This window comes from Saccostrea echinata, unplaced genomic scaffold (assembly GCF_033153115.1).
Source record: "Saccostrea echinata isolate AGI-Se365-2 ecotype Australia unplaced genomic scaffold, CSIRO_AGI_Sech_v1 ptg000022l, whole genome shotgun sequence".
Lineage (NCBI taxonomy): Eukaryota > Metazoa > Mollusca > Bivalvia > Ostreida > Ostreidae > Saccostrea > Saccostrea echinata.
This window is the reverse complement of record NW_026889771.1, coordinates 19,558,300-19,582,339: the sequence shown is the minus strand read 5'-3', so window position 1 is coordinate 19,582,339 and position 24,040 is coordinate 19,558,300. Positions and strand designations below refer to the sequence as shown.

The window sequence follows — 24,040 nt, the reverse complement described above, 5'->3', positions numbered from 1 at the left end:
GGCGCAGGCTAAGGGTCCGCTTTGAGACGCCCCAATCGCCGGAGCTATTCTCAGCTGAGGAGGAAGAGGCATCCTTGGACGAGGAAGTGGGGAAGCTTGTGGCCCCCCACTCCACTCCGGAGCCACTTGGACCAGCTCGGGATAGGACTAGGAAGTTCCAGGGCTTTGGGAGGACCAAGCCTGGTGGCTCTGGTCAGAGGTCACCAGAGGATGAGGGGAATGAGCCCACTATACCTATTGGACAGCTGCGCCCATCTACAGGGTTTTCTGTTAGTTTACTTGTGCAAGGCACACGGGTGAGTGCTGTGGTTGACACGGGGGCTGAGGTCAGTGTTTTGTCGACTCAGGTTTATGACCAGTTAGAGCCCAAGCCCCCGATACGGAGACATGTTACTATGACTCAGGCGGGTAAGGACACCAAGTTGAAAGGTTTCATAGTGGGACCCGTGGCAGTGAGCATAGGTACACAGACTCACGAGGTTGACCTTTATGTCGCCCCCTTGCAGGACCCCATGTTGCTGGGCATGGAGTTTCTTCATGCCCGGAAGGCTCAATTAGATTTAGAGCATGGGACTTTGACCTTGGGAGGGGAGACAATTAAAATGAACTTCGGCAGAGCTGAGGAGATTCCGGAGGCCAGGGTGACTTTGGCCCGGAAGGTACGAGTTCCAGCTGGCTCTGTTGTTTTATGCCCCTGTCGCCTGGATCAGAAGCTGGATGATTTTGTGGTGGTCCCTGGCATTGATATGCAGTCTGATGTGCTTCTTATGCCCCATACATACCATGTGGGAGGGGACAGTGCAGTAATCTGTGTAGTGAACGCTTCAGATCGGGATGTGACCTTGATGGGGGGTAGCCTTGTTGGTACTGCAGTGGAAGCTGATCCACACCAGCCTGTGCCCTACCTGGTGAGGACAGTAGGCAGCCTGGATGACGGGGATCGGGGGGCAGGAGCCACATCCCCTGAGGTGCCTGAATTTCTGCAGGATTTGTTAGAGCGCTCCTCGGTGGAACTCAGTTTAGAAGAGAGGGCCTTGCTGGCCAGTCTGCTCTCAGAATTTCAAGATGTATTTGCTCGGAGTGAGTTTGACTTTGGGAACTTCACCGCATTAGAACACGAGATAGATACCGGAGACGCACCCCCTGTAAAGGAGCGGATGAGACGTACTCCCATGTTCTTTGCTGGTGAGGAGGAATCCCACCTTAAGAAAATGCTGGAGGCTGGTGTGATACAGCCCTCTATGTCTGAATGGGCCTCAGCTCCAGTTCTGATTAGGAAGAAAGACGGTCAGGTTAGATGGTGCCTGGACTACCGCCGTTTGAACAAGGTGACTCGGAAGGATGTATTCCCCCTGCCTTTGATAGACGAGTGCTTGGACACCCTTACAGGAAATGTGTGGTTTTCGAAGCTCGATGCCAACTCTGCCTTCCATCAGATAAAGATCCGTCCCCAGGATAGGAAGAAGACAGCATTTTTGACGAAGTATGGTCTGTTTGAGTTTGTGCGCATGGGGTTTGGTCTATGCAATGCCCCGGCTACCTTTTCTAGGGCGATGAACCTTGTACTCAGAGGCCTCACTTGGAGTATTGTTTTGGCCTTCTTAGACGATGCCCTGGTTCTAGGTCGGGACTTCCTGGATCACCTGGAGAACTTGCGATCCGTGTTCATGCGTTTCCGGGAGTACGACTTAAAGTTTAAGCCGAAGAAATGTGAACTTTTCCAAACCAAGGTTGAATTCCTGGGGCGGCGGGTAAGCAAGGAAGGCATTGAGATGGGAGATGATTACATTGCTGCAGTCAAGGACTGGACTGTCCCCAGCAACACAAAGGAGGTAGAGAGGTTCCTTGGGTTTGCTAACTACCACCGGGGATTCATTGCGGGTTATGCTGAGTGGGCACTGCCCCTCTACAAGATCACAGGCAAGAAACCCTTCGTCTGGGGCCCGGAGCAGCAAGCAGCTTTTGATGGTTTAAAGAGGGCCCTTACATCTCCGCCTGTCCTGGCCCTCCCCATTCCCGATGGAGAGTTTATACTTGACACCGACGCCTCCAATGAAGCCATAGGGGCCGAACTCTCCCAGTTACAGGATGGCCAGGAGAGACCCATATCTTATGGAAGCCTCAGTCTATCCCCGGAGCAGCGCAAGTACTGCACAACCCGGAAGGAGCTGCTGGCAGTTATCCGCTTTACCCGCCTGTTTCGCCATTACTTGCTGGGGAGGAGATTTATTGTGAGGACGGACCATCATAGTCTTATTTGGCTCCTTAACTTTAGAAACCCCCAGGATCAACTCGCCAGATGGGTGGAAGAGCTCAGCCAGTATGACATGGAGATACAGCATCGCCCAGGGCGACGCCATGTCAATGCGGATGCCCTGTCCCGGTTGCCTTCTAGTGCCATCTGTGCTGGAGCTGATGTCACCATACACCCCAGCGACTTACCTTGCGGCGGATGCCCGAAGTGTGTTAAGGCTCACCAGACCTGGAATGTCTTTGCAGAAGAAGTTGACAATGTGGCGCCCCTGGCCAGTCCTGGAAGCTGGATATATACGCCTAGCTCAGAGGTAGAAACTGTGGAGGAGACAGTTTTAGAGTCTGAGGGCAATACTGAGGAAGCAGGTGACTTGCCCTCTCCCCCTGGGACAGCCCAACCTTCAGTTAGTGAAGTGGCCTATGGTTATGTTTCTGGGGGATTGTTAGGTCGCATTGGTCATTACTCTCCCCCGGAAGTTGACTTTGAAGATGAGGAGTCAGTAGAGGGGCCCTTTCGGACCCAGATTCGCCTTACTAAGCACCCCCACTTTGTGGCAGTAGTGGGGGCACCCCCTGATGATTCTGGTAGCCCGTTGTCATTTGTGGGTTTGACCCCAGAGGAAATGAGTTTATGCCAGTCAAGGGACTCGGAAATCTGTCAATTTCTTGACTGGTTGGACGATGATGTAGCGCCAGAGGAAGGTGTGATGTTCCTTGCGAGTCCCGCAGTTAAAAACTATTGGCTCCATAGGGCGGCCTTCACCTTAGACCAGGACAAGGTCATTTGGAAAGAGGTGGGGGAGGGGAGTGTGAAGATTAGACTTTTAGTTGTCCCTGAGGAGTTGAGGAAGGAGGTTCTACGCCTGTGCCATGACGTCCCAGCAGCAGGCCACCAGGGCATTGATAGAACCAAGGCACGCCTGCGTGATAGATTCTTCTGGTATGGCATGATGAGGGAGGCAGAACAGTTCGTGAGCACCTGTGGTCCTTGCAGCAGGAATAAGCATCCTCAGCGCCATGCCCGGGCAGAGATGATTAAGTACCATGCTGGCGCCCCTATGGAGAGAGTCCATCTTGATTTTCTGGGGCCCCTACCCCGGACTAAACAGGGTAATGAATATGTACTTGTCATGGTCGATCAGTTCACTAAGTGGGTGGAGTGTGTCCCTCTGCCCACTCAGACTGCTGAGGCAACAGCTACTGCTGCGGTCGATCAGTTCTTTGCTCGCTTTGACTGTCCCTTCCAGATCTTCACCGACCAGGGTAGGAACTTTGAAAGTAAGCTCTTCACAGCAGTGTGCGACTTGTTGCAGATCCATAAGGCCCGCACCACTCCTTATCGCCCCTCAGCCAATGGCCAGGTAGAAAGGTATAATAGAACCCTGATGGATGCTGTGCGTTGTTATATAGACAAGGCTCAGAACTGCTGGGATGAACATCTCGCCCAGGTAGCAGGTGCCTTGCGCTCTGCAGTCAACCGGAACACAGGCTTTACTGCGAACAAGCTGATGTTGGGCAGGGAAGTGAATATCCCTGCTGATCTGATGTATGCCCCACCTCAGAGGGACCCGGCTGTTGACCTTGAGGGCTACGTAGTGAATTTGGAGAAGGCCATCCAGTCAGCCCATGAGACAGCCCGGAGACGTCTCCGGACCTCAGAGGAGCGAATGAAGAGGGACTATGACTTGAAGGTCTGTGCCAGAACTTACAATGAGGGTGACCTAGTCTACGTCCTTGACACAGCTACTGTCAAGGGGAAATGCAGGAAGTTGAGCCCTTCCTGGAAGGGACCAGGTATTATCTTGAAAAAGTTGAGCTCCCACCTTTACCGAGTGAAGACCAAGCTCTCGGTGATGGTTGTCAACCATGATCGCCTGAAAAAGTGTGTAGATCGGGACATACCGTTATGGCTGTCCCGGTATCAGGAGAAGTTCAGAGCCCAGTCCCAGGAAGGTGGTGAGTTAAGTAGTGTCCCATTGTCCCCAGGGGAGAAAACTCCCTCGAGTGAGGTCCCTGGACCTTCCCAGTTGAGCTCGTCCTCAGACAGCCCTCCCCGTATACCGAGAAAACGGGGGCGCCCACGTAAAGTGCGGTCGCCCTCTACCGAGTCTGCTAAGTCGTCAGATGGGGATCTGACAGACTCTGAGCTCTATTGTTTCTGTCGTAGACCGGACGATGGGGGGCTAATGATTCAATGCGACCAGTGTGACGGTTGGTTCCACGGGGTTTGTGTGGGGGTCACTTCAGAGGAGGCTTCCTCCCTGGATCAGTATATCTGCCCAGATTGTATGAGGGAACCCCGGGTAGCAAACATTGGTGTTGTTCTGGAGCCCCCATCTTGGCCCAGGGTAAGACGGGTTACCCTGGCGGTTTTACAGGAATGGTGAGTGGGTCAGCTGGTTGTGACCCGCTCTAGCGTACCCTGCTAGGCCAGACTCTTTACCTGGGAACTATCCCAGACCTAGGGCCTGGAAGTGTTTAATTGGGAGCGATCCCAGACCCCTTTTTCCCAGGAGTTATCTTGGGTGTGTTTTGTCTGGGGCTCGCCCCGGCACTAGTCGTCCCTGGGCAGTCCGCCCGGGTGGGCGTTAACAGCGCCCCATCGTTGGAGATGGTTCCGGACCCTCCCTCGCACTGTGGACTCCCGCCTTTCAAAGAAAACGGGGGGGAGTGTAGTATCTGTGCGACTGTCCCGTGGTACGACTTACTGACGAGGCTACGTCAGATGGCGGGACAGTCGCACGGATCTCTTTCACCGCCAAGATGTCAAGCACACCAGACGTGGTACAGAGACGGTGAGTCAGCACGGGCCAGAACCCACTACAGAGTATATTGTATATTTGTATATAGTTGCTAATAAATATTGTTATAAGTACTACACCCCCGGGTAGTTACTTTAATAAATTATAAAGAAAATTCAGGGGACTAAAATATTACGCCGGACTGAACAACATGCCGGAATGTACAACATCCGGATTCAGCAAGTTTTACTGTATCATGTTTATAGTCATAAAATTATTGAAAGTAGTCTGTAGTTTTTTGAAGAATGTATATACACTTGAAAGGATAAGAAACTATTCTGAAAAAAAAATATACAGATTAGTTTTAATGAGGCTAAACAAAGCACAGTAACTACCAGGAATACTATATCAATATTTTTTTTTTGTATTGGAGGTGATTGAAGTCTAATTTGATCATAGGAATTATAATCAAACTGAATTAATCATCAGAAACACAGTTTCACACTTTTTTAATAACTAAAAGCAAACCTAATGGGACATTTCATAATTATCTGTACATTTACCTCTGAAATTCTTTTGAGGGAGTAGGAATGTCAATCAGAAATATAAGGTTTATATCTAACTACCCTGTACATAGATCGAGAACCCATAGTTACTATTAAACACAATTATGTTACTAAATACTCTCACATTAATGTCAAGGAATGGGATTTGTTGTATGATCATTCATTCCCAGTTAGCAGAACTTGTACATATGTTTATGAAATTGCAGGGATATCTATTATTTCTGTTTTCTTTTAGTTCATTGGTAAATATTTTTAGTGTTGAATAGGTGAAATATTTTGGGCGTAATTTGAGTTAGCCACAGACTCGGAGCAATGTAGTAATCAGCAAGCCGTAGGACACTACCTATATTGTGTACGAGGGGTTATCAAAAAGTTCGTGGACTGATGCGATAAAATTAATACTATGTAGTCTGTGCTTACAAAATTTATAAGAAACATAAAACAACAAAAGTTTAAGAGATGTTGAAAATTTTAGCTCGATACGTTGATAATTTTCCAAATTATTCTAAAATAAAAAAGACATTATATGATCTCCCGGCGCTGTCGCCGTTTAGTTTCATGACGTCCGACAACGTCATTGTTTCTCATTGTCCGCTCTCTCTACCTCATACAATTATCTTGATGAGATTATCTGGAGTTAAGTAAGGACTTAAGCCCGTCTTGTTTATATGACTTCATAATGTCATGAACAGCTGCTTTCAATGCATATAATATTGTAAATGGATCTATACAAAGGGAAAGATCCTCACTTGATTATGCCAGAATACTTAATTTGTTGATGTTCAAATTCTACCACACATGATCAACGTCACTTTTCGACGTGACTGACCTTTGACATCCTGACTACAAATCGACATTAACTGTGCATTTTTCATCTCTCTGAATCTTTTTGGGCATTTAAAAACAAATACTCTGGATGCATTTTATTTCTCTTTTGCCCGTTATAACATTCCTTAGGTCTTTACCAGTTTTTGCAGGTTCGAAACTTTATAAAATGCTGTAAAAAGAAACCCCTCCCCCTTTTTGACGTCATTTTCAAGCCTTAATTTTTGGACACTCCATATAAAATTTACGATAAAATTTCATAGAACGTACAGAATGGGGTAAATATTGCAAATTTTACAGAACAAATGTGTCGTACTACATGTCTGAAATAACGGGATTTTTTTATGACAAATACTCATATCAAAAGAGTTTTTCTCAGTTACACTCAGGTAGAAAAAACGTCATATTTGAGGTTGCGCCGCCTGGACATACCATTGCTTACAAAAACATTAAAAATTTATTTAAAAAATAAAACTTATGATTTATAGTTTATTCTATAGATAGAAAAGATGATGCTAACTATATGTTTAAAAATTCATTGATGTACCTAAAGCGGTTTTAATCTTATGGCGCTAGTCCACGAACTTTTTGATAACCCCTCGTATATTTACCTTACTCAAAAAGGTAAGGACCTGTAGTATATAAACAATGACCATGTTTTCAGATACAAACTTAGTGTTTATAATTGACGAATGTCGAGCCCGATCGTAATGGGAATCCCATCGTAATGCTGGATTTTGCTGCTTACCGGAGATGTAATTCTTAAACATTCTCCGAAATATGTCATGATTTTTGTGTAAAAATGGAAAAATTCAAGGAAAACCTCGCTCTTCTGGTACATTGTAGAATATTTATGTTGTGATATATGTTTTGGGGTAAATAATGTTTTTTTTTATACAGACTTCATAATGGCTCTTGGATTTTTTAAGAAAATCTAGCGCATTTTTGGGACTTCTGGAATATTATTGAAAATTTATTGAAAGTTCTATCAGACTCTTAAAAGCTATACTTTATAATTATTGATGACTTTGATTTTTGTTGGTAGTTGAATTTTTAGAAAATTTAGCAAGTTAGCTCATGAATGTATTTGGGAATATTTTACTTTCTTATAGTTTGAATTGAAAAATGCAGTATTAAACATGTTAAACATAACGGATTGGGCAAATGTTCGCCCGAATGTATTTGATTTTTTTTCTGAATATTAAACTGAATTTAGCCGTACGAATGAATTGATGCAAAATCGGCTCTTTTAAGTCAATTTTCAGTACTTTTGTTGTTTCTGGGCTTCTCTCCATGAATTTAGAATGCATTATCGGTGTATTTTTAACCATAAAAGCAATATATATATATAGGCCTATAAATCAATTTAGTGTACTTTAGAGAGTGCTGGTAAATAGATATAGGACAGTTGTTTACGTTGTAGAGAGAGATGAGAGATTTATTGCTGATAAATATGAATATCAATGAAAGGGAAATTACTTACACGAACTGAAAACAGCTAGCCGTCTCTTTTGATTTTGAACCACTTGTGTCAAACAGGCTCTGGTAGACCATTACAATTTAAAATGGATAATATGCATTGTGTGGATTGACTTGTGTAGAAAAATTTCTTTGGTTATAACAAAAATACAATAATTTTGATTGTACATGTTCAATATTGTTTGAGAAAAATCATGTTTTTCCAATATGTTTTCCAATTACGTTTAGGGTTAGAATTAAAAGAATGAAGTTAACCACTTTCATAAGCATTTTAAATTGTAATTGATGTAAATATGTTTGATGTTGTTATTTTATTTATGTATATAATAGCAGAAAATAGAGTAAGTAGTTTTTAAAGAAATATATATATCCTGCTCAAAATCCCACTTCCACCTCCCCGCGGTGGGCAGGGGGCAACGGACCATGTCCGGCTAACAGAAGGGGTAAACAATCTTTACGAGTAAAGTTATAGGGGACCATCTATTAGTTTTTTTTTTAAGGCTGGGACCATTTGCAAAAAATTATTTCTTAATAAAAACTACATATATATATATATATATATATATATATATATATATATATATATATATATATATATATATATATATATATATATATATATATATATATATATATATTAATTACAAAATATTGATCGTTAAAGAGTTATAGATGAAAGACTTTTAGCCCCTCTGAGCCCCTAATTTGAGGGGCCAGCCCCCTTTTTATGATATCAAATGAAAGGTCTTGTGATTTTGAAATCTTTTTATTCAACAACTATTCAGAAATTTCTTTTCGTTTTCGAGATATGCTGAATAGAAATATTTAGGGGCCAGTCCTTCAAGTCCTTATTGGGGCCCTTTTGCAACAATTGAAAGGTTGCATATTGTTAAGAACATTATTCTATTCATCTTTTGTTCAATATTGTTTATTAAAATATCCCCCATTTTAAAGATATAAAGCGTCAAAGATTAAGTATTCTGGCCCCTAATGGCCCCTAATTATGTAACATATGATCAAAATTTTTTAATACATAGTTGCAAAACATTAAGATGAACATTTTTGCTTCACTAATGTATAACAAAATATTGATCGTTAAAGGGTTATAGATGAAAGTCTTTTGGCCCCTTTGAGCCCCTAATTTGAGGGGCCGGCCCTTTTTGTTCTCATCAAATGAAAGGACTTGTGATTTTGAAGACTTCTTGTTCAACAACTATTCAGAAATTCTTTTCGTTTTCGGAATATGCTGAATAGAAATATTTAGGGGCCAGCTCTTCAAGTCCTTAATGGGTCCGTTTTTCAAAAATTGAAATGTTGCATATTATTAAGAACATTATTCTGAACATCTTTTGTTCAATATTCCTTATCAAAATATTTTCCCTTGTCGAGATATAAAGCGTCAAAGATTTAGCATTCTGGCCCCTTATAGCCCCTAATTATGCAACATATGATCACAATTTTATAATATATAGTTGTAAATTGTTAAGATAAATATTTTTGCTTCAGAAGTTGATGACAAAATATTGATGGTTAAAGAGTTATAGATTAAAGTTGATTTTTCCCTCTCAGCCCCTAATTTGAGAAGATAGCCCCTTTTTCTTTATATCATGTTAAAGATCTTGTCATTCTGCACAAATATTGTACAGTATGTTTTAACAAAATAATTATAGTTTAAAAGATATGATCTTAAAGCTTTCATAATTTTGAACACTCTTTTCGTTTCCGTGATATATCCAAAAGAAATATAAAGGGCTGGTCCTTTAAGTCCTATATGGGGACGTCTAGCAAAAATTGAAAGATTGCATATTATTAAGATTATTATTTTGAAATCTTTTGTTCAATATTGCTTATCAAAATATTTCCCACTTTCGAGATATAAAGTGTCAAAGATTTAGCATTCTGGCCCCTTAACGCCCCTAATTATGTAACATTTGATGTAAACAGCATGATATATTGTTGTAAATTGTTGAGATAGACATTTTGGTTTCAGTAATGCATTACAAAATATTGATCGTTAAAGAGTTATTGATTAAAGACTTTCAGCCCCTCTCAGCCCTTATTTTGAGGGACCAGCCCCTTTTTCTTCAAACCACTTTAAAGCTCTCATGATTTTGAACAATTTCTGTTCAACAACAATCAGAAATTCTTTTTCGTTTCTGAGATATTTGCAAAAGAAATATTTAGGGGCCGGCCCTTCAACTCCTTAATGGGGATGTTTAGGAAAAATTTAAAGATTGCATATTGTTCAGAACATTATTTTGAACATCTTTTATTCAATACTGCTTATCAAAATATTTCCCACTTTCGAGATATAAAGTGTCAAAGATTTAGCATTCTGGCCCTTTATGGCCCCTAATTATGTAACATATGATGTAACTATTATAATATCTGGTTGTAAATTGTTGAGGTAAACATATTTGCTTCAGTAATGCATTACGAAATATTGATTGTTAAAGAGTTATTGATTAAAAACTTTTGGCCCCTCTCGGCTCCTAATATGATGAGTCAGCCCTTTTTTCTTGATATCATGTTAAAGATCTTGTCATTCTGCACAACTACTGTTCAGTATGTTTTAAAGAAATAATTATACTTTAAAAGATATGTTACAAAATGTCTTGAAAATTCACTCATGATTCGTGTCCTAAATTTCGACCCCTACCAAGCTTCCATACTAGGCACTTCCGGAAAATATCTAAACCCAGGTGCATAATGGCAACATGTCCTCTATCATCACTGCAAATTTCAGCGCTCTAGCTTAAGCCATTTTTGAGTTCCATCGCAGACAAAGAGGTCCTCTGAATTTTGATAAAAGGGCAATAACTTTCGACCGGAAGTAAATATCCCTTAATAGACTTGCCGGAATTAACTTCAGATGTCAACGCATCTGCCATGAAAATTTGAATAAAATCGAACAATCCATCTCAGAGAAATCTTCTGCACAAATTTTGTAAAGAAAAAAAAAGAATAATAACTAGATGAGATCTCGTTGCGAGCAACGAGTGGATCTTCCGTCCGATTTTTGATAAGATGAGATAAGAATTTGACTGAGATTTTCGTTCGAATATAATGATATAAATATATTGTTAAGATTTAACAATTTTGCTTTAATAATGTTTAACAAAATATTGATCATTAAAGAGTTATAGATTAAAGACTTTCGGTTCTTCTTGGCCCCTAATATGAGAGGTCAGCCCCTTTTTCTTATATCATCTTAACGCTCTCATGAATTTGAACACTTTTTGTTCAACAACTATTCAGAAATTCTTTTTTGTTTTCGGGATATCTGCAAAAGAAATATTAAGGGCTGGCCCTTCAAGTCCTAAATGGGGACGTCAAGCAAAAATTCAAAGAGTGCATATGATGTGAATATCATAATATATACTTGTGAATTGTTGAGATAAACATTTTTGCTTCAGTACGCGGGTATGTTAAGGAAGCATATAGGCAATTCTCTGGAAATTTAGACTTTTTAAAGAAAATTAAGTTTGATAATTTACCAAAACCGCTGATAAATGTAAACTATTATTATCTATTGCATAAAGATAAAAGAGTGTCTAACGCAAAGACGTGCACCACCACCACGACATCACGTGACTTCTATTAATAGCGAAATTTTCCTTAGTAAAAAAGCTAACAGAACAACAAAACCCCGAAGTGTAATAATTTCTTTGAGTAAATAATATAGTTGGAAAACATCTATTTTGCCTAAAAAGTGCTGCTAGAATCCCACTGTCCCGTCAGTCAAATAATAATTCCACACATTCGCACGAAACCTTACCCGATGTTTTGAATTTTATACATATAAACCGAGATTTTTCGTAAAACCATGCTTAACTCGGGATTCTAGCAGCACCTTCCAAGTATTTTAGGAGGGAAACTTTCCATCTGTACAAATCTTATGTTTTGAAATATACAGCTTATTGTTGTTCTGCTGCATTATTTTTGTCACAAATGACAGAGGAAAGGCCGACCGGGATACGTATATAGCTGACTGTCTTCGAAGAGAATACAATCGATGAAAATAAATTAGCATACCTGTTTTAGTAACTTCACAAAATATTCAGAATATTTGCTTTTAAACTCCATTTTACGTATCTTTGTACATGCCGTCTTAGCCAAATTCTCTTTACACGACATGATCAATTCCCAAGTTACTTGAAGTACACATATGACGTCATCGGTGGTAGATTTTAATCAAAATGACAGATATGGCATAACAAGATAAAAACATTTTATTTTTGTTAATGTTTACACGTTTCTATTCATTTTCTAGAGTTAAATTACATCTCTATATACGAATATTACGAAAACTTGTATTCTGAAATTGACGTCATCTCGCCTACTATGACGTCATAATGTAGCACTGATTAAGTCAAGGTAGAATATTTTGTATGCTTCCTTATTACCCCTGCGTAATGCATTACAAAATATTGATCGTTAAAGAGTTATTGTTCAAAGACTTTCGGCCCCTCTCAGCCCCTATTGTGAGGGTGCAGCCCCTTTTTCTTCATATCACTTTAAAGCTCTCATGCTTTTGAACACTTTTTGTTCAACAACTAGTCAGAAATTCTTTTTCGTTTCTGAGATATTTACAAAAGAAGTATTTAGGGGCCAGCCCTTCAACTCCTTAATGGGGACGTTTAGCAAAAATTGAAAGGTTGCATCTTGTTAAAAACATTATTTTGGACATCTTTTGTTCAATATTGCTTATCAAAATATTTCCCACTTTTGAGATATAAAGCATCAAAGAGTTAGCATTCTGGCCCCTTATGGCCCCTAATTATGTAACGTATGATGTGAATATTATAATATATACTTGTAAATAGTTGAGATAAACATTTTTGCTTCAGTAATGCATTACAAAATATTGATCGTTAAAGAGTTATTGATGAAAGACTTTCGGCCCCTCTCAACCCCTATTGTGAGGGTCCAGCCCCTTTTTCTTCATATCACTTTAAAGCTCTCATAATTTTGAACACTTTTTGTTCAACAACTAGTCAGAAATTCTTTTTCGTTTCTGAGATATTTACAAAAGAAGTATTTAGGGGCCAGCCCTTCAACTCCTTAATGGGGACGTTTAGCAAAAAATGAAAGTTTGCATCTTGTTTAGAACATTATTTTGGACATCTTTTGTTCAATATTGCTTATCAAAATATTTCCCACTTTTGAGATATAAAGCGTCAAAGATTTAGCATTCTGGCCCGTTATGGCCCCTATTTATGTAACATATGATGTTAATATTATAATATATACTTGTAAATTGTTGAGGTAAACATTTTTGCTTCAGTAATGCATTACAAAATATTGATCGTTAAAGAGTTATTGATTAAAGACTTTCGGCCCTTCTCAGCCCCTAAGGTGATGAGTCAGCCCTTTTTCTTTGATATCATATAAAAGATCTAGTAATTCTACACAATTTCTGTTCAATATGTTTTAACAAAATACTCATAGTTAAAAAGTTATCGTAAGAAATGTCTCTAAAATTCACTCATGATTCGCTTCCTAAATTTTGACCCCTACCGAGCTTCCATACTAGGCACTTCCGGAAGATTTGAAAACCCAGGTGATCAATGGCAACATGTCCTCTATCATCGCTGAAAATTTCAGCACTCTAGCTTTACTCGTTTTTGAGTTCCATTGCAGACAAGGAGGTCCTCTGAATTTTGATTAAAGGGCGATAACTTCCGACCGGAAGTGAATTTCAAAAAAATGAGAAAAACGTATAAGCTTCAGACAAAGATACATCTTCCCTGAAAATTTCAAGTAAATCGATCAAGCCAACTCCGAGAAATCTTCTGCACAAAAATTGTAAAGAAAAAAAAAGAATAATAATAATAAAAGTGAAAAAGAAACAATAGAATAATAGAAGGGTCTTCCGTTGGAGACGAAAGACCCTAATAACTAGATGCGATCTCGTTGCGAGCAACGAGTGGGTCTTCCGTCCGATTTTTGATAAGATGAGATAGGAATTTGACTGAGATTTTCGTTCATAAATATATAAATAGTGAAAACGTACAATTTGCTTCAGTTATGTTTAACAAAATTTTGATCATTATGACACCTAAAAACGCAATGTTTGATGTAGATTTTAAAATATTTACAGTAGCAGATCGTGAAGATGAACATTACTGTAAAAGGGTTATAGATAAAAGACTTTTGGCCCCTCTGAGCCCCTAATTTGAGGGGTCAGCCCCTTTCTCTTGATATCACATGAAAGGTCTTGTAATTCTGAAGACTTTTTGTTCAACAACTATTCAGAAGTTTCCTTTAGTTTTCGAGATATGTAGACTTGAAATATTTTAGGGCCGTCCCTTAAAGTCCTTATAGGGGCTGTTTAGGAAAAATTCAAAGGATACGCATTGTTGAGACCATCATTCTAAACAACTTTTGTTCAATATTGCTTTTCAAAATATTTCCCCTTTTCGAGATATAAAGCGTCAAAGATTAAGCATTCGGGCCCCTTATGGCCCCTAATTACGTATTATTTGATGAAAATTTTAAGATATATAGTTGCAGATTGTGAAGATGAACATTTTTGCTTCAATAACTAATATCAAAATATTTAACGTTAAGGAGTTATAGATGAAAGACTTTTGGCCCCTTTGAGCCCCTAATTTGAGGGGTCAGCCCCTTTTTCTTGATATCACATGAAAGGTCTTGTAATTCTGAAGACTTTTTGTTCAACAAGTATTCAGAAGTTTCATTTCGTTTTCGAGATATGTGGACTTGAAATATTTAGGGGCCGTCCCTTTAAGTCCTTATAGGGACTGTTTAGGAAAAATTCAAAGGGTGCACATTGTTGAGACCATCATTCTAAACAACTTTTGTTCAATATTGCTTTTCAAAATGTTTCCCCTTTTCGAGATATAAAGCGTCAAAGATTTAGCATTCTGGCCCCTTGTGGCCCCTAATTATGTGCCATACGAGGTAAAAATCATAATATATAATTGTAAATTGTTAAGATAAATATTATTGCTTCAGTAAAGTATACCAAAATAATGCTTGTTTAAGAGTTATCGATTTCAGACTTTTGGCCCCTATCGGCCCATAATGTGATGAGTCAGCGCTTTTTTCTTGATATCATGTTACAGATCTTGTCATTCTGCACAAATTTTGTTCAATATGTTTTAACAAATTAATTATACTTTAAAAGATATGATATAAAATGTCTCAAAAATTCACTCATGATTCGTGTCCTAAATTTCGACCCCTACCGAGTTTCCATACTAGGCACTTCCGGAAAATATCCAAACCCAGGTGCAAAATGGCAACATGTCCTCTATCATCACTGAAAATTTCAGCGATCTAGCTTAAGCCGTTTTTGAGTTCCATCGCAGACAAGGAGGTCCTCTAAATGTTGATAAAAGGGCGATAACTTCCGACCGGAAGTAAATATCACTTAACGAAATTGCCGGAATTAACTTCAGATGTCAACGCATCTACCATGAAAATTTGAATGAAATCGAACGAGCCATCTCCGAGAAATCGTCTGCACAAATTTTGTAAGAAGAAAAAAGAATAATAATAAAGGTAAAAAAGAAACCGAAGAATAATAGAAGGGTCTTCCGCTGAAGACGGAAGACCCTAATAAAGGTAAAAAAGAAACCGAAGAATAATAGAAGGGGGTTCCGCTGAAGTCGGAAGACCCTAATAAGAAATAGTAGAATCACTATAAGGTCTTCCGTCTGAAACGGAAGACCTTAATAAGAAACAATAGAATCACTATAAGGTCTTCCGTGGAGACGGAAGACCTTAATAAAAAGAAACAATACAATCACTATATGTCTTCCGTTGTGAACGGCAGACTTAATAATAATAATAAAAAGAAACAATACAATCACTATAAGTCTTCCGTTGTGAACGGAAGACTTAATAAGAAACAGTAGAATCACTATAAAGTCTTCCGTGAAGACCGAAGACCTTAATAAGAAACAGTAGAATCATTATAAGGTATTCCGTAAGGACCGAAGACCTTAATATTAAAAAGAAACAATACAATCACTATAAGTCTTCCGTTGTGAACGGAAGACTTAATAATAAGAAACAGTAGAATCACTATAAGGTCTTCCATGAAGACCGAAGACCTTAATAAGAAACAGTAGAATCATTATAAGGTATTCCGTAAGGACCGAAGACCTTAATATTAAAAAGAAACAATACAATCACTATAAGTCTTCCGTTGTGAACGGAAGACTTAATAATAAGAAACAGTAGAATCACTATAAGGTCTTCCGTGAAGACGAAAGACCTTAATTATAAGAAACAGTAGAATCACTATAAGGTCTTCCATGAAAACAGAAGACCTTAGTAATAAGAAACAGTGGAATCACTACAAGGTCTTCCCTGAAGACAGAAGACACCTTAATAAGAAACAGTAGAATCACTATAAGGTCTTCCATGAAAACAGAAGATCTTAATAATAGAAAACAGACGGAAAACAATAAGGTCTTCCGAAGGAAGTCTGAAGACCTTAACAAGAGGCCCAGGGGCCACATCGCTCACCTGAGCACTCTGGCTAGGAAAAAGCAGAAATCAGTTCAGTCTTGAAAAGTTTAAATATAAAACTGGTTCGGAGGGGGGGGGGGGGTATTTGAACTTACTTGAATCTAAACTTCATAGGGATGCTTTTCAATTAATATGACAAATAATGGCTTTGCTGTTCTTAAGAAGTAAATTTTGATTGATATATCCTTTGTATTTCTTTGTATGATCCCCTGTTATGGCCCCTCTATTCTCCAGAGGACCATGATTTGTACAAATTTGAAACTACATTACCTAATATTTAAATATGACTAATCATGGCTTTGCTGTTCTTGAGAAGAAGATTTTTAAAGATGTTCCCTATATATTCCTATGTAAAACTTTGATCGCTCATTGTGGCCCCATCCTTCAACCGGGGCTCATGATTTGAACAAACTTGAATCTACACTACCTGAGGATGCTTCCCTATAAATGGGGGGGGGGGGGTATTTGAACTAACTTGAATCTAAACTTCATAGGGATGCTTTTGAATTAATATGACAAATAATGGTTTTGCTGTTCTTGAGAAGAAAATTTTGATTGATATATCCTTTGCATTTCCTTGTATGATCCCCTGTTATGGCCCCTCTATTCTCCAGGGGATCATGATTTGAACAAACTTGAATCTACAATACCTGAGGATGCTCCCCTATAAATATGACCAATCATGGCTTTGCTGTTCTTGAGAAGAAGATTTTTAAAGATTTTTCCTATGTTTTCTTATACAAAACTTTGATCGCCCATTGTGGCCCCACCCTACCCCCTGGGGTAATGATTTGAACAAACTTGAATCTACACTACCTGAGGATGCTTCCATATAAATATGACCCATCATGGGTTTGCTGTTCTTAAGAAGAAGATTTTTAAAGATTTTTCCTATATATTCCTATGTAAAACTTTGATCGCTCATTGTGTCCCCACCCTACCCCTCGGGGTCATGACTGGAACAAACTTGAATCTACACTACCTGAGGATGCTTCCATATAAATATGACCCATCATGGCTTTGCTGTTCTTGGGAAGAAGCTTTTTAAAGGGTAACAGAAATGAATTGCAATTCTTTTATATGTTAAAGAACACGGCGAAATAAACCCAACAAAAAAACCCGCATCGAAATTGATGCACGATTAACGGAGATATTTGGGGAAAACCCAAATTCACACCTGAGCGATTTTCTGAATCGCGCGGTTTTGGCCCTTGTTTCAGTGTGACGTCACTGTGTGGACCGCCATTTTGAAAACAAAGGAAAGCGTTGAATTTACGAGGACGTTTTAAGAGCTTTATTTAAATTTGTAGTGACTTTTGTGAACTTTTGTTGTATAGTGACTGTAGTATTAGTGTGTAGTTTTATGTAGAATTAGTTTTTAGCATATATTCAGTTGGATTATTGTGATATTTCCGAATAAACTGAGGATGACGGAGACCCCTGTCCCCAGAGTAGATTCCAGAGGAAGACGATGTGTGGCTGGAGGCTGCAGCAACACAAAGATGGAGGGAATCAGCCTGCATTATTTTCCCTTTGACAGACCTGCCATTTTGCGTAGATGGATGCAGTTTGTTGAACAGTACAGGAAGAATTGGAAGGGCCCCTCGAAGACGTCCACGTTGTGCTCTGTTCACTTCGCTGAGGATGCCTACCCTGCAAAGTACAGGATTTTGGAATCCATGGGGGTGAAGGTGAACAGAAGAGACCTCAACAGGGATGCTATTCCTACACTTCAGACAAAAGTAGACCCATCTACAACACCGGCATTGGCATTGGGGAAACGGCAGGCCCCTCCCACGACCCCTCTAACTAGCACCCCAAAGAAGCCTAGGAGAGATTTTTCCTATGTTTTCTTATGCAAAACTTTGATCGCCCATTGTGGCCCCACCCTACCCCCGGGGGTCATGCTTTGAACAAACTTGAATCTACACTACCTGAGGATGCTTCCATATAAGTTTCATATTTTCAAGCACATTGGTTTTTGAGAAGAAGATTTTTAAATGATGCCATTAATTTTTCATGAATTCATAATTATCTCCCCTTGGAAGAAGGCGTGGCCCTCATTTGAACAAACTTGAATTCCCTTTACCCAAGGATACTTTGTGGCAAGTTTGGTTGAAATTGGCCCAGTGGTTCTTGAGAAGAAGATGAAAATTTGAAAAGTTTACGACAACGACGACAGACAACGGACAAATTTCAATCAGAAAAGCTCACTTGAGCCTTCAGCTCAGGTGAGCTAATAATAATAAGAAACAGTAGAATCACTATAAGGTCTTCCGGGAAGACAGAAGACCTTAACTAGATACTCACTGCAAGTAATGAGAAGGTCTTCTGTTATACTACTTCCTGTTTTATGTCCTTTTTTAGCATCGATATAAGCCTAAAACTTATGTAGAAACAAAATAACTATAAAAATTCGCTGTTTTCATCACTTCCTGTCACGACCGGAAGTAATAACGAGACGTGATTTTCACACGATGCAAATAAATTGATGACTGACTATCAGTCCTAAAAGTTCTAGACTTACTGTTACCGAGCCATTGTGAGAACAAATTCTAATTTTGAGGACAGGAAAACACGAGACCGTGAATTGTATAAAAATCTCTGACGATTCTCTAGACATTTGTAGTATCTACGAAATATATAAAATCATTTTAAATATTTTATCTATCAGTGATATTCATGAGAAAATTAAACATCGAAATAACGTAGCTTATCTCTTAAAAGCGGAAGTTGACGTTTTTGTTTCCGGTGGAATCTAACATATTTCAAAACAGCGAAAGAGATGCAATAAAGTGATGTAAGTTTTAATTTAGAAAAGAAAAGTTAAAATTTCCGATTTCTTTGATCACTTTCTGTGTTGACCGGAAGTGACGACTGACGCGTTTAACCCTAATGTTTTCGTCTACTCCATGTAGAAAGATATTGTAGAAAAGGTGTTAGAAATTTGATGTTCTCGATAAGACTATTTTCGGGCCATAGCGAGCGTAGGCGTTTCGTACGTCTGGTGGTAATGATATAGGAAATTCACTTCTTCAAAGGTTGCTTTATCATCACTGAAAATTTTATACTTCTTTGTACAGTGGTTTTTGATAACACTTCCGGACAAAGTAACCCTCTTGGTAAATGAAAGTAACCCAATCATAATCAAGAAGGCCACTAGACCAAAAATGATGTCGATCTGTCATTAGTATATTTTTATGGTTGAAATCTAAGCTGATATTCTTGATATAAAGCAATTTATGACTACTTCCGGTTCGACCAGAAGTGACGCAAATTGACAGAAAATGAAGTCGAAAGTCTTGGGTGATGTTAATCATTTAATTTTATGTCAATATCTGCAAAGTAAGTCATTTCTGGCAACTTCCAGTTTAACCAGAAGTGATTGAAAGTGACAGTATTCGATAGGAAATACGATCGAACGTCCCCTGTGACATTCATTATTCAATTCATTGCCAATATCTGTAAAAATTAGCAATTTTGAGTACTTCCTGTTTGGCTGGAAGTGACATCATTTGACATTTTTTGACGATCTCACTAGCTGCATCTTCTGAAATACAATTTAAATAATGAGCCTTACAAACAAAGCCAATGTTGTTACCTGCTTTGTCAGCAGGGACCAGTACATACTGATTTTGTAATCTATTTAATTCTTTTGTCACTTCTGAATTATCAAACACAGAAGGGTAGTTGGTTTTCATTTGCCCCTCAATCGCTTAATGCGAGATTTTAACATACATCCGATACATTTAATCCATTTTGACGTGTCAATGTCTTCTTTTTCATGTCTGGCCCATCGCCTGGCGTAATATTCCACAGAATTTATAATATTTATGAGATTTTGACGTCAGTTAAAAGATCGGGGTTCCCTAAATTAAGGCCCTTTTGAAATTAATGATTTAAGGTCCTCAATATTAACTATAATTACGTCACCAGTAATGACGTGTCCAGCAGAACTATGGTTGTAGGGTGAAGAAGAACATGAACAGGAAGGAGAATTATGCATCAGATGCTCAATATCCAGGCTCTGTAAAGTTTTCTTGTAATTAAAAAGTTTGGAAGCAATAGTCGATGTATATTTGTAGGAAATACAAAGTGTATCTTCAACTTGAAATATGGTGGAATACAAGACTGGACCCTTTTGTGATTAAGAATATCATTTATATTAACCGCGTCAATTCCTTTGTTGGCATATTGGAGTTTAAGTAAAAAAACGGGTTGTTTTAGCTGCATTTTCTTCTGTAAAACATGGCAGTTGAAAAAGATTTGCAATATCCATAACCACAGATCTGAGCCTGTATTCTGGTGTCGAGGAATCAAACAATGGACTTTCCTTGACCTTTTCAAGAAGACTATTTAAAAGTTTCAAAGGGACAGAGTAAAGTTCAGTGCTAATGTGATGAAGACCTACTGTTGATTTACATAAGCTAGTAACGAATCAAAAAGAGACATCCTGTATTAAAGGTTTATTGTAAGACCGATGCCCATTTACATTGTTACACTGTGGACTGGAAAGATTCCCAACACTATCGACATTGTCATTGCATCCATAGGGAAAGGCCGTGCCTATGTTTATCACAATTTTGTGAATTGGCACCTTAAACATCTGTAAACTATAGTTTACAACCGTAAACTATATCTAACATTCGTTAACAATAGTTTAGAGTTGTAAACCACAGTTTACAAATCCTGGAACTGTATTTTTCAGACTATGTATGTTTCACAATTGCGAACGACTGTTTTCATTGTTTAATATTGTTTACACTTATGAAACATAGAATAAGGTGTTCACTGTGATTTAGAGATGTGAAACATAGATTAACGTCATTAACTATAGTGAAAGGTTCGTAAACTATAGTTTGCAGTCGATAAACCTAGTTTGTCAGCAGAGAAACTATGTCTAGCTCATTTTTGTGAATTTGGCATGCCATATATATTTTAATAACTTTATGCAAATCACACAAATTGCCATAGCATTAGCTCTTTGAGCCTTTGGCTCAAAATTGGTTAACCCTTAACTATATATTAACATCTCTTCAATTACAGAAATACAACCAAAAAAAAAAAAAAATAAAATAAAATAAAAATCTATAATTAGATAATTCAGCTGCTAGTCTAATATTTCAAAGTGGGTGGAGTCAGTGGGGATTGAAAAGCAAATTAAAAAAGGAAAAACTATTGTCACAAAATGAGTGGGGGAATCGAGGTTCCCTTTCAAAAATCTTGTTCTTGTATTTAAAAGTGAGAGGAGTGGAGGCTGAAAAGCAAAGAAAATATATAAAGGAAAAACTACTGTCACAAAAAGGAAGGGGGATGGTTAGGCTCACTTTCCCCCCATCCCCTTTCACATCTTGCTCTCTTCAATATTCACATTCTCACTGATTCTGGGATGGAAATATTATCGATATAAAGTGACTGACATAGTGCTTATTGTTAACCTTTTTCCTCTCAAACACGAAAAAAGTGAAAGAAATCCATAAGGTTCATTACTTGTTTACTTCTGGATACAATAATAAAGAAAATTTATATATTTTGATACTCTGAATTAATTACATATTAATCAGATTTGTCACAAAAGCATGATTCTATATATAGTAAACAGTCATTAGTTTAGCAATTTACGGTCTTAATCTAAACACTATTCATGTATGTTGTGGTCATCATACTGCAAAGCCTTAAAGATAATTTGTTTTATTTTCCTAAATGTGTGTAAACAACAATAACTGACATCTAGATTACATCCCTATATACTTACTCATTATCGTCAAGAACGAAGATAAATTGATAAAAACCGATTAGGTTAGCTGACATTTTTTGATGACCTTAATATATACTACGGTCAACAGTTTGTACACATGAGTATTGCATTTTCAAAACATGAATTAGTCCATCTTGGAGCCTAATCCCAGACACCATGAATTTTACAACCTTTGTAGAGGACATAAATTTTGCTAATACTGGCTCATTGCTTATTATAATCATGTTAACAATTTGCCTGCAAGATGTCCAGGAGTAAAGAAAAAGATTCCTGAACATTTCTGAAGATTTATTCAATTCTGACAGTTTTTTGCCCTACACCTCAGGCACTGAGGAGACAAAAGACCATTCAGCTATTTCTGAAAGCAAGCTGAACATGTTTATATGTTAACAGATGACAAATAATGACATACAATTTTATGTAGTAGGACACCTGGTCAAGTTAAAAAACTTGCAAAAAATGTAGACTTAAACAAAAACCTTGAAAAAAAAAACATGAAAGTAAAAGAAAAATTAAATTAAATAAAATAAAATCCAAACTTTCAAAATGCATATTTGTTTGAAATATCACAAAGCATTTGGCAACAATATGGTGATTTTAATAACAATATAAGTATGGACGGATAGTGTTTTACATATACTGAGAGTGCTTGTAATTATTTTAATATTGATTCTCAATCATATAACCATCAAGGTAATAAAAAAGTGATATTTCATAATTTTGGGAATATATCGGACACTATATATAACAAATATTGCATCTTCAGAGATAAATCGTTTCAGTTTATAAAAATAGGGAAAAAAACCACAAAAAACCATCAAGTACCACATCAAGGCATCACACACACACACACACACACACACACACACACACACACACACACACATATATATATATATATATATATATATATATATATATATATATATATATATATATATATATATATATATATATATATATATATATATATATGAGTTACACAGTATAAAGCTACAACTAGACTAAGTTCATTTATCAGGTCTGGACGATTTCCAAATATGGAAGTCAAGAACGATAACCACCACTTGCTATAAATACTTACAATAAACACTGCTAATGATTCTGACCTATCAGATAATGGCATTTAGACAAACCCATGAGAAAATAAACAAAAAATGGGGCTTTGCTCAAAAGATATATTTTTTAGAAAAAACTTTTTGTAAACTTTATGCATACTTAGGATTAACACAGTATATATTACAATTCTGCCATGAACAAAGATGACTTGAAAAGCTTAGAATAAATTTTAAGTTGGATTAATATTAAAATTAAAGTTTTAAGTTGGACAATTAATATTTGTCAATATGAGGTAGCAATCCCCAACAGTTAACTTGCTTTATAAAAAAATTTGATATAAATACCTCAGATTTTCAATTTTAGAGTCCGACATGGGGATATTTTGGTATTGGGGATATAACAGTCTTTACTGTTCCCTTTGTATATCAAAATCATCCACTTTCTGGTATGCATGGTAAGTTATGATGATAAAAAGCATTCATCTTCATTCCCTTTTCCCCATATTTTACACCTTTCTTTATGCAAGTTTAAAGTGCATATAATATGGTATTCAGCCCGTACTCATGAAACCTGTGATATTTTAAACTAGTCTATACGATGAACACTTGCATGCTGTAGATCTATAGGCATTGAAAGTTCACGTTATCGATGAAAATCGGACAGCTTTGCAAATTTATATTTACCAAAATAGAACATTTTCTATTGCTAATAATTTGACGATGTGATCGCATTTTGTTACACAGTAACATGCAATAATGTGTTGTTGTTGATTTTTTTTTGTTGAGATTAAAATGTCAAGTTTTCTTCCAAACTTTTTATCTTGCTTCTAAAAGGTATTTTGTCAAAAAAATCTT

The 24,040-nt window shown here is 37.8% G+C and overlaps 1 protein-coding gene across 1 annotated transcript; it reads left to right on the top strand.

Moving 5' to 3' along the window:
* The first annotated feature begins 17,796 nt into the window (after window positions 1-17,796).
* Window positions 17,797-18,775, top strand: LOC133191009 (THAP domain-containing protein 1-like). The gene is made up of 2 exons (XM_061326675.1): window positions 17,797-18,216; window positions 18,737-18,775. Exons 1-2 carry the CDS (start codon window positions 17,797-17,799, stop codon window positions 18,773-18,775), a joined length of 459 nt encoding a protein of 152 aa, XP_061182659.1.
* Window positions 18,776-24,040: the final 5,265 nt, after the last annotated feature.